The 12,377-nt window shown below is 37.2% G+C and overlaps 1 protein-coding gene across 3 annotated transcripts in view; it reads left to right on the forward strand.

Annotated features, from left to right (window-relative positions):
• Nucleotides 1-12,377, forward strand: part of PKP4 (plakophilin 4) — a 108,732-nt gene that overhangs the window by 27,395 nt on the left and 68,960 nt on the right. For all 3 annotated transcript variants that reach the window (XM_052792512.1, XM_052792513.1, XM_052792514.1), the window contains one exon: nucleotides 1,056-1,189. In XM_052792512.1, the coding sequence (XP_052648472.1) occupies nucleotides 1,061-1,189 (129 nt within the window). In that variant the 5' untranslated portion in view covers nucleotides 1,056-1,060. Of the gene's footprint in view, nucleotides 1-1,055; nucleotides 1,190-12,377 lie in introns of those variants that run through there.

Below are 12,377 nucleotides of genomic sequence, written 5' to 3' on the forward strand. Positions count from 1 at the left end.
CCAGCTTTATGCTGATTCAGCATTTAAAAGGCCAGTGGCAGAAAAGGGATGGTCATGGTAAAACAGGCCAGGACTGAGAGGTCTTAGGGGTCTGTTCCCGGCCTTGGAGCGTGTTCACGGCGTAAGCTGCTCCTTGCTCTTTCTGATATGAAGAGAAGGAAGCTGCTGTTCATCTTTGTTTCATCTAGGAATGTTGAGTTTGTTCTGGAAATCTAAAATGAAATATCGACTACTTTTAACATTAGACCTCATGAGCTTTATTTTCTTTTTTCTGAGGGAAATTAAAGCATGGTATATGGGCAAAAGCTACATGAATACCTCCTACTTGCTATTTTCAAAGTACTAAACACACTTCATCACTGTCTCTGTAATATTAGTTAATAGTGACTTCTGTAGTTAAACAAATTAATTGGTTTTTTTTACACGTATTGGAACTGTTAGTGTGCTGCCTCCGCAATAATGAACCTTGGGATTCTTGAACACTAATCCTGTCGGTCCCTTTCCACACTATGCGTAGCCCAGGGCAATTGGTTTAACTTTAGTGTTTTAAATTCCTCTTTTGCAAAAGAAACATTAGAAGCATTATTCCCATTAACTTTTTATTACCATAATTAGTCTCTTCCATGGTTTGTTCCTAACGGCAAAGCATTCTGCTGCTACATGTCATTCCTCTATGCTAAAAACTGTACATGTGGTAAACTTTTACGGATCCTGGGTGTTGTTAATGTTTAACAGCAGTATTTTTCACGTCGTGGATTTTCCTACTTTTAGTAACTACCACAAAGTAGTGTTTTAAAAGTAATCTTTAAATGTCATGCTGCTTTCTTGCTTCTGCCCGGCCCTCACATTCTGTATGTAATTCTGATTTCAATTTGCGAAGGTGAGGAGCAGTAATAGCAACATAAGTTGATATTAATAACAGAGTTCTCTGCTAATTTGGTTAAGTTTGGAAAGGTTTTAGAAGAAAAAGACAAGAGAATTTATAATCCTGAAAACTTGCATTTTAAACATCACTGGCTCAAAATGTAAACTATTTTAAAATATTGTTTTTGCAGGCAAAATGCCAGCCCCTGAGCAGACCCCAATGGTGGAGGAGGGGCTGCCTCAGACAACACAGGAAACTTCAACAGGCCCAGGCATGGAACCAGAGACCACTGCCACTACCATTTTAGCTTCTGTAAAGGAACAGGTATATGCCTTGTTTTCAGCAATTCAGAAATTTGGTATGCGTTGTGGAGTTAACCATTGTCTCTTACTGCATTGTTGGAAAAAAACATCATTGCTTCTAAAATGTGTTGCCTAGCATTAGTATAGTATAATTTGTATATCAGTATGTTAGAACCTGAATATAAAAGGTTCATTTAATTGCATTGAACAAAAGCATCATTATGGTATTCTGTATCCCTTGGAATGTATGCACTGTCGTAAATCAGACTTGAAGTGCAGGTTTATTGTTTAAAAAAAGACAAAAGAAATGCTAGTGTAGAATTGATGCAACATTGAGACCCAGTCCTTTTTGTACATTCTGCAAAGTTGTGTACAGTGTTACAGAAGTTTACACATAAAGATTTGGTATGATCAGTTGTATTTTGTTAAAGAATGGGTTTTAAGCTTTGAGTTTGGTTTCAGTTATGCATACCAAGGTCATAATATATTTTAAATCTGCAGCACATTTATGGACATGTATCTTAGTGGTAGTCTCTATAGGGAAAATAAAATTGTGTTTGAAATCAAGTTCAGCCTTAATTTGTAAAGATCATTCAAGGGGAAAAAAATTGCAGTTTTACAAAGAAACATTCTAACTAAAGTTTTTTGGTTTGTTTTTTTAAAAAACACAAAGAAGTGATAGTTTGACTTTCATTGTCAGAACTAGAAATAATAATAATCTTTCTTGGCTTAATACATAAATTGTAACATCTCAATTTCGGAATAAATCTGCTTTGCTGTCTCTGTTTCAGAACTTTTAAGATAAATCTGTACTCGATTCAAGATACTAACTCTGAGTGCATATACCTGATGTATTAGTTCTATATGTTGTCCCATATTAATATTTTAAAAAGCTGATAATTGGATTATATTGTCTTGATATCAACAGATTTTGTATGCATAGAAGCTTCATTCTTAAATCAGAAATTTGGGTCTTTATTTTCATGCCTAAATTAATAGTTTCAAAAGTATTTTAAGATGACAATAGCAACCCTAATAATTTCTTAGTGGTATTAAAACTAATATTAAATATTAAATCTTCTAATGCGAAGAATATTAATGCTGGAGGCTATCGAGATATGAGTAAGCACAGTCATCTGAGTTACAGTGATCTTAAGTCACTTATCATCTGAGACTAGTTTGCCTTGTGCTGTCTTAGCTTATCACAAATGTCAATTAGAACTCGTTTGCTTAAAGTACATTTGTGGTGATTTTAAGTTGGTCCCTTTTATTTTGCAGTTCACAAAGAACATGCTCATAATGGTAGCTGAGTTGATGAGCAGCATTGCAATAAATGACAGTACTGTAATTGCTGGGGATCACCAGCCAATAATCTTACTGCTGTGATTACTGTCCAGAATTGCTTTTGTGCAGTTTTGATGCAATAGTGATTGCTTAAACTGAACATACAATTATGACAGCATTGGCTATAATAGGTTGATACATAAGTATACAATAAAAAGACATTTGTTAGCATTCCCTTTCCTAGCCAAGAAAGGTTTTTATCTTTTTCTTATTCTTAGAGGAAAAATGGTAATGGTGTATTTCTTCATTTTAAAAAGGAGGCTAAAACCTCTTCCCCTTTCCATTCGTAAAAAAGACTGTTAAATATGTGGACTATTAAGTAACTCAATTCTGATGAAAGGAAAAAATAAAATTAAAATTGTGCTTAATAGTTAGTGAAACACAAACTTCAGAACTGTAGCCTAACTTTAAAATGTATAGACACGTTAGAGTGAATACAAGGGAGAGGAAGATGTAAATTGTACTTCACTCTTGAAAGTGATAATGTGAAAGAATTAAGAGCTGAAGTGTTGCTTTCTGGGTTTTTTTTCTGTTGATAGTAATTATGGACACTGACATATTCAACACCCTTCCTGTATGGCAGAAAGCCCAGAACAGAATATTTTCCAGTGCAGTTATTTACTTTATTAAGCTTGAACAGAAACTACTATGCTGTTTGCTATGGCCTAACTTCCTTTTATACAGGAATCTCTTTATTTGCAGTAGGTCTGTATTTGTAAAATAGAGTTGCCACACCTTAGCTTTATTACTTCAGAAACACTTACCACAGTGGAAGAACAATTCAGAAAAGCCTTTATTGTTACTTGGCAAATTGTGCAAACTTTTAACTTAATAAAAACTTTTAAATTTACTACCATAGTTCTGAAATAGGTAGATAAATTTATTGAATGACTCTGTTAAGCTTTCTACCGTAGTGGCATAGATATGATTATATAAAAAGTTGTACTAATCAGTCTATGAACCCTACAAGTCACTTTAAATAAGCTTTCCATGTGTTTCTTTTTCCGATGACCCCAAATCAGTTTAAAGCAACTTCTTTACCAAGCTAGAGTGTGTTGTTCCCTGAACTCTTACAGTCTCTCATTGGGACAAAATTGTTAGACAGCTGTGTAAATCTCCCTCTCTTTTAGTGTTATAAAATAATATGTGCAGAACAAGTGTAATCTGTGAAGAAATTTAGATTACCACAGCTTTGTGCTTTTCTGACAAAGCTCGTTTGGTTTTAATGTGAAAACCCATCCCTAATTAATATAAATTACGACACTGCCACCACAACCACCACTGGCTTTGACTGGGGTAGGGGGGATCGTTCTTTGACCGGGTTAAGTTATTCTGTTTATGGATACACTAGTAGATATACTTTTGGTTGAAAATCAAGGGAAGGATTGACTCTTACTGGTATAAGTTGCATCTCTAGTAGAGGAATTCCTTTTTGAATGTGGGGAGATCTTAAGGCTAACTGTAATGAAGCTGAAACATATTTTGGCCTTTTTTTTTTTTCTTTTAGTGGATTTGATAATGGGTTGTGGGTTTCTTGGTTTTGGGTTTTTTTTGGTTTGGGGAGGGGGTTGTATTCTGTGGGTTTGTTTTGGAGGTAGGTTGGGTGGGGTTTTTTTCCAAAACATATATTTCACTTCTGAAATGTTACAAAGTTTCCATGCTATAATGGATAGAAGTATGTTAGGAAATGCTGAAACGAGTTCTAAGTAAAACTGAAGCATTAAAATATGCATGTCTATATTCCTGAGTCCTGGGGAGTATTTGGATAAAAGTTTAGTTGAGTTCTGTAGGGAGTCTCTTATCCATATTAAAAGTAAATTGAGTATTTTCATGCTAAAATAACAAGTTAAAAGTTGTAGGAGCAACATCATAGCAGTAACTTTTTGGGGGAGGTTGGAGTGTAGGGGCAGCTAGTTGCCAACTACTCCAGATAGATGTGTGGAATCACTGCTACTTTACATGTGCAAGCCATATGCTACTGAATTTGGAATGAATTGCTGCTGAACTGGCAAGATTAAATGGGATCATTTGGAATTGTGAATTTCCTGCTTAGCATGTTAGTTTTCAGTGATTGGGCTGAGAGAAAAGGTCTCACAGGAAAAACTACCCATCGATCCAGTTTTCAAAAGTAACGTGAATATGCTGGTTTTAATTTCTTTGCTAATAGAGCAGCACTTGTAGCAGTAGCATGGTTTTTTTAGTTTCTTTGTTCTTTGGTCTAGTTGGTTTTGACACCTAAAGATGGACAACTTTTCACCTTTTGTAAACAGGTGACAATAGAGTAAGAATGATTGGATATGCTTTCAGATGAATAATCATAAATCTCTTGGGTTTTCCTAAGTGTTTTCCTAAGTGTTTTCCTAGAAGTGTTCACTTTTGTTCAACACCTCAGCAAAATCTTTTCCTTTTGTATAACTGTATTGAACTGTATCATATATTTAGAAAGTGTGCACTTTACCTTTTTTTCCCTTCTTTATTGTTTAAGTACAAAATTCTTTACATAGTTCTTGATATTATTTTTTAATAGGGTTTGGGGGGGTGGGGAAATGTGAAAACTTGTTTTTTCAGATGGAAAGGGATGAAAGAATGTATTCTCTATACAGCAGAGAATTTATTATTACATGTTTAAAAACATCTTTACTAGAATGACAGTATTTTGATGCTAAGTTTGAGAGATTTCTTTACCAATTCAGATAATAGTGCTTTATATCAAGTACTCTGTAATCTGACTGTAGGCGTGTCGCTTCAACAAGATACCTGAAGAAAAGACTTACTAAATGCACTTTCAGTAATTAGGCACAAACATTGAACTGTCTCCCTTTGAAATTCTGATTTGCATGCATGTAGTGATCAGTTAGGTGGATAAATGCATATCAGTTATGAAATGAAGGTGGTACTTTTTATTAAATGGACTTCCAGGCTTTGTGTGAGTAAAACAAAAATCTTTGTCAACATTTTCTGAATGACTGGAAGAACTGGGTTTTTTTCCAACTCTCTTAATACTGTGTTCAATTGCATAGGTTGTTCTTCCTTATTGAATCCCAGAACTTTGAAGTTTACTGTTTCTGCTGTCTACAAGCATTTCCAGTTTTGGTGAATCAAGTCTGAGAAGTCTACTTCCTAAGGTTCTTATTCTAGGACAGAATAAATGTCACTCCTGTCTCAGATGAAATGACTAACTCATTTCCTTAATCAAAATTCTGTGTACTCCTTTATTCGTATGAAGGTCTAGAAATTAATTTTTCTTTCTAGCATGTACTGTTAGACTTCTGAGGAGAAACTCCCCTTGAAAAAGAGCCTGCCTAGAACTGTGGGTACCCCTGAAATATACTGGAGTATTTATACCTTTTTGTAACACGTCTGTGTTTAGATTACCAGCCTATCTACTCAGCAGCAACTGAACTCTAATCACCAGCTGGCAGAACAGTATACTTAGCTTCAGCACCAATTTAAAAAAAACTAGTATTGTAACAAACAGTTTCCAAAGAGGATGCTGCTCAAATGTAGTCAGTGAATACCTCAAGTGGCATTCTTCCTTTCTACCATTGACTAAGAGTAAGCTTTCTATGAATTGCTTAAATTTTGATCCCTCATCAGCTAGAGCAGCACTAAAGTGTTTTACCAGACTAGTGAACAATGCAAGCATAAAAGTATTAAGGGCTTTAATGGTCTACTGCTGTTGAATACAGAGTTAAGTGTGATCAGCCAATAATTGTAGCTGTGTCATTTCACATCCTGTAATCTGTGATTCTCTTTTTACCCTGTCCAATTTTTTATCTTTTGTCTTCTATTTTGGAAGATCCTGAGATACTGAAAGCATGCAAATGCAGTTGTGTGCGTGAGTAAACTTTTTTACAGATTTTTACAGAAAATGTTAAGGTTGATGTAATATGTTTAGTTAAAAGTACAGCATTTTTTCTCAGTAGATTCTGGTAGAGAATTTAAATACTAGGTCACTAAAGTACGATATTCATGTTGGAAAAAAATACAGTATTCAGTGTTTTTTTAAGTAGTCAGTTTTTTGATCTAGCTCCAAATTACAGCAAGTGGAAACGTAGAATTCAGCATAGATCAGTGCAGGAGGTTAATGTGAAGAAGGTATGAATGAACTTAATTTTGTTTGTCCTCTTTGTTGCACATTTGTATCATAGAAATGTCCAAAATGTAATTGCCTTTTCTTTAGCACCGTTTGAACTTTCACAGGCAATGGGAGTTGTGTGGCTCTGCACTTATGTTGCAGTTGAGTACGAAATGGTAAATGCAAGGTAAAAGTATTCCTCTCAAATGTAGGCTACGGTTTCTTAGATCATCAGCTCGTACTACTGGAAGAGGCTCAACTGAATTGTTCAACAAGCAACTTTTTTATGATTAGGAAAATGTTTAATAGTTCAGCTGACAATTACCTTCTTAATATTTCACAGACAGTGACATTTGGCAATTGAAGCAACTTAGCATATCTCAGTGTTACTACAGCTTGAAATAACATCCCGTCCTAGCCCTGTCTTCTACCAGAACAAACACTGAGAACTGGTAGAAGCCGAGAAGCTGCAAGAGATGCAGCTCTGTCAATGGCATTATCTCTTGGATGTCCCAACTGCCCGATCCTGGTCTGACTAGCCAGGCATGTATCATTCAAAAAGAGTTTGTGGGTTGTCTTCACTGCTTGTGCCATCGCTGCTGATTCTTGCATAGCTGTCACCAGAAAACCTTCAGTTAGCCAACTGGACCACCGTTTGTTTAAAGTTTTAAGTTATCTGTGTTTTCAAATCACAACAGGGCAGGAAGAAAGTAATTTTTATTTTTCAACATTGTGAATGTAGACTCCTCATTCTCATCCATCTTACTGAGGGATAAAAGTTCCTCCTGAACAAAAATGAAAATGTTGGATCTCTGCAACATGGTATCATAACGGGGTGCAGATAGAAAGCGCAGAATTGCCTCTAAACCTTCTTTTATTATCCAAAGTCTGCAACAGGAGAATTACAGTCTTCGTGGTCAGTCATACAAATTGCATTCCCATTACTTACCTGTTTTCAACTATTTGCTGTTAAATGCCCAGCATAGTGTGTTGGCAATTGTTTTCACTTCCCAGGGAGCCACAAGCCTGTCTGAGGTACTCGGCTTTCAAATGAAAGGAGTATTTTGTTTTCAGGTTTGGTATGACTTCTCATCTGTATCTTGCAGCAGTGGAGACCTTGAAGTGTCGTCTTGAGTGAGATCTCAACATTTTTGCAGATTAAGAGCTGTTGTTTGTCACTTGGGGTATATGTTACAATGTCGACACCCCATGCAGGGTTTGTCCCTCCTCCAGAAACTTCAGTCTCCAAAAGGAAATTACACAGCTCTAAAATTTGATGGGTTTTGGTTTTCACTCATGGAAGCTTGTCTGCCTGCAGTCTGTACGATTGCCTTTCCAAAGCAAGTTGCTTTCTTTTCTTTCTTGAACCATGTATCTGTTTCCCACTCCTTAAATGTAATTGTATTTAAAGCCAGCATTTTTTGTAGCTTTGTGTTAAGAAATATGGTCTGTGGTTTTGCAGTGGAATTTAGGTTATGAATACAAAAACTGTAGTTTTATGAGGTAATTAAGTAGTTACTGCTAAACAGGTGAAAAGAATTATAGGGCTTTTTTTATCTCAATGTATATTGGATAATTTTGGAAAAAAGTAGCTCTGGCCAAGGCGTTGTAGTGTGTATGTTTCAGAAGATTTGGTGGGTCCTTTTGATGCAGTATGGCAGTGTATTCTGTAACCTACATCTGTAATTTTAGTATGTTCTTGCCACATAGATGTTCTTCTGCAAAAGAAAACAAGCTTATTAATTGTTTTATTTGACTGCCGTCATGTCATTTTGTCATAAGCCAGTACTATAAAAATCAGTTAATTGTGATTTTTGCCTAGGACAGCAGCTTCTATGTGTTGGTAGCAGCCAGCATTGTATGGGAGCATCCTGTTCGAGGAACGTGCTCTCCCACTGCTTTCAGAGGAGCTGGCTAGAGAAACAAATTCAAATAGATTCCTGCAATAAATAGTATACTCTCTGATAAATAAACATGGTGGTGGTAGGTATCCATTCAGAGTGGTATAAAATGTCATTATAAAGAAGCATAAACTATGAAGGTGATCAATGCACTTATTTAGAATTGATTAGGACTTAGTTTTCTATAATAATATGATGATTTAAGCTAAAGGGAAAAAAAGACTTAAAACATGAGGTATTCTAGCTGTAAAGAAGATGGTACCTCTAAAATTATCCCTGTTATGTATTTATGCAGGTATTTAAGACATATTGATTACAGCTGCAGAGACCAAATTTAAGAAGAGACATACAAAAGTCAGCACTCATTGTTTCAAAAAGTATGTAAACTTTCCTGCTTCATTGGAACCACAGGCTGTACACATAACATTACTCAGACTAGAAAATGGAGCTGAATTTTTTTTTGCTGCTTTGCTTGCACTTGCAAAAATACGTTAGATCTTCCTAAGCATCAGAATGATTTTAAAATGGCAAATTAGTTGCATGCCTTTTACACCTTTGCAGTTCAGTGCACTGTGAGATATATTTTTTTTTTGTCAGCACCAAAATACAAAGTTATGAAGAATATTGTAAACAGACAACTGATGGCGTTAGTCCAAAATCAACAGTGCAGGTACCTCAAAAGAAGTGGCCAAACGTGGCTTGATGGTTTTTTCCTCTTATTTCTACTTAGCACACTTTTTGCTGATAGAATACTTGTGAGTTTTGCTTCTTAAACATAGTATAAATAAAAGAAGTAAGATTTATTTCTACTTTGTCCATTTGTTGCATTCACTTCTTCTACCCCAAGATAAATAGAAGTACAGTTCTTTTGTTTTAACCGACTTTGGATTTTTGCAGTGTGGGGAGAAAATAGGGGTTTTTTACTTACATGGGCAACTTGTTACTTCAGACGTTGTGCAACTACCTATACCAATTTTATATCACAGTGTTGTTTTTTGTAAGAGGAAAAATTGTCTCCATTAAGAACTCTGGGCAGGCCACACAACAGTCCAGTACTAAATGTATATCTCTCTGCATCATTCTACCAGTCAAAACCAAATTGTATCATTTTCTAGATAGGGCTTATGGTCTCACCATGGAGACCAAACTGCATATGTTTAAGGGATTATATATCAAGTTAGAAAATGAATTATCAGCAGAAAAAGAAAAGAGTTCTTCTCTCTCCCTACCATGATGCTTTCAGTTAAATTAAATTAATTTAGTTTTAAAAAGTTTTAAAAAATTTTTGCCTCGATTTTCAGTGGTAACCTTTTCCCACATCTCTCAAATCCCTGAACCTCAAGGCAGGTACAACAGCCCACTATAAGCGAAGATCAGGTTTGAGACCACCTGAGGAACCTGAACACACATGTCCATGGGACCCGATGAGGTGCATCCCAGGGTCCTGAGGGAATTGGCCGATGTACTTGCCAAGCCACTCTCCATTTTTGAAAAGTCATGGCAGTCAGGCGAAGACCCCAGTGACTGGCAAAAGGGAAACATCACAGCTGTTTTTAAGAAGGGTAAAAAGGAGGATCCTGTAAACTACCAACCAGTCAGCCTCACCTCAATGCCCAGTAAGATCATGGAGCAGAATCTCTGACGTGGAAGATGCGTCAAAAGATATGGAAGACAGGGAGGTGATTAGAGACAGCCAACATGGCTTCACCAAGGACGAATTGTGCCTGACTAATCTGATGGCCTCCTATGATGGAGTGACTGCTTCAGTAGACAAGGGAAGAGATCCAGATGTCATCTACCTGGACATCTGTAAGGCCTTTGATGTAGTCCCCCACAACATTCTTGCCATTAAATTGTAGAAAGACAGGTTTGTTGGATGGACTGTTAGATGGATAAGGAATTGGGTGGACGGCCATGTCCAAAGAGTATAGTACGGCTCAAAGTCTAAGTGGAAACCAGTACTGAGTGGTGTCCCTCAAGTGTCCATACTGGGACTAATACTATTTACTACCTTCATCGGTGACATAGACAGTGGGATTGAGTTGCACCCTCAGCAAGTTTGCAGGTGACACCAAGCTGAGTGACTTTGCTAGAGGGAAGGGATGCCATCCAGAGGGACGTTGACAGGCTTGAGGAGTGGGCCAGCATGAGCCTCATGAAGTTCAGATAGGCCAAGTGCAAGGTCCTGCACCTGGGTCAGGACAATTGCCAGTATCAGTACAGAATGGGGGATGAACGGATCGAGACCAGCCCTGCAGAGAAGGACTTGGGGATCCTGGTGGATGAAAAATGAGGTATGAGCCGGCACTGTGTGCTTGCAGCCCAAAAAGCCAGTTGTATCCTGGGCTGCATCAAAAGAAGCGTGGCCAGCAGGTTGAGGGAGGTGATTCTGTCCCTTTACTCAGGTCTTGTCAGACCCCACACGGATCCAGCTCTGGGGTCCTCAGTACAAGAAAGACATGGACCTGTTAGAGCAGGTCCAGAGGAGGGCCAAAAAAATGGTCACGGGGCTCAAACACCTCTCCTGTGAAGAAAGGCTGAGAGCATTGGGCTTGCTCATCCTGGAGAAGAGAAGGCTCCAGGGAGACCTGATCGCAGCCTTTCAATATATAAAGGAGGCTTATAAGAAAGACGGTGAAAGACTTTTTACCAGGGCCTGTAGTGACCAGACAAAGGGCAACGGTTTTAAACTGAAAGAGGGCAGATTTAGATTGCACATAAGGAAGAAGGTTTTTTTACGATGACTGAACAGATTGCCCAGAGAAGTTGTGGATGCCCCATCCCTGGAAGTGTTCAAGGCCAGGTTGGATGGGGCTTTGAGCAACCTGGTGTAGTGAAAGATGTCCCTGCCAATGCAAACCGTTCTATGATGTGAAATCTTGCTGATCCTATTTTTTTAAATTGCCTGAAATCCTCAAAACTCTGAGGTGATTATTGGAATTGGGTGATCTTTATTTTCCAGATGAAGAATTTAAATATACCCTGAGGAGTTCTCAGGGAGGGTGGGAAGGAAACTGTATGCCTATTAATACTGTATAAAGAAAGTACACTGTGAAATGAGAAAAACATAGCATATCTTCTACTTTTTCTTTCTGTATTTTATCTTGATCCCTTTTCTGTGCTGCAAAAAAATAGCGTTTTCTGTAGCTGTTACACTTTTGTAGTGTTTTAGAGAAGACTTCTTTTGCATTGGTCATTCTTTTAGATTCAGTGGGGCTTTTTTGTCTTTTATACCTGTACTTACTTTACACTTGTAAAATGTAAATAATTATTGATTTTTCTGATGACCTCAACTAACTGGGTATCTCTTAAACACCTTTAGGACAGAAGTGTGTGACAAATTAGTTTAAAAAGCTGTGATCGTGTAGATGCAAGCTTGGTTGACAAGCTCAGATTTTATTTTCCCTCCTGTATATCTGATTTCTGCCATTGTGACTGTTGGAACTGGACCTTTGTCCTGTTTTCTTTGTTACGTGCTCCTTTTTAACTTACTCACTTTATGTGAAAAGGCTTTCTAGACAATATCAACCTTTTTGTAGGATTTGGTAATTTACTGTAACTTTTTCCTTCTGGAACACAAAATGGCAAAAGTTGCCTAGTGGTAACACTTGCCTTATAAAATGCCTTCCTGCAGAAATACACATGAGCTGGTGTAAAGGACTTTGTTAGAGAGGAGGAGAAGATAGCGAAGGGAGAGGAGAGCTGAGATGGATGTGTATTCATAGCATGTATTAAGAGTGTGTTTTATTTTCATTAATGCCTCTGCCTGCAATGGAAAGGCAAATTAATAGAGATTAGTTGAATGGAAGCAAATAATGGCTAAGATATGTTTTATTCATCTAATGGAAAGATCAGTAAATAATAATAGGCAACTTGAGTCTTGTGTT

This window comes from Harpia harpyja, chromosome 7 (assembly GCF_026419915.1).
Source record: "Harpia harpyja isolate bHarHar1 chromosome 7, bHarHar1 primary haplotype, whole genome shotgun sequence".
Classification (NCBI taxonomy): domain Eukaryota; kingdom Metazoa; phylum Chordata; class Aves; order Accipitriformes; family Accipitridae; genus Harpia; species Harpia harpyja.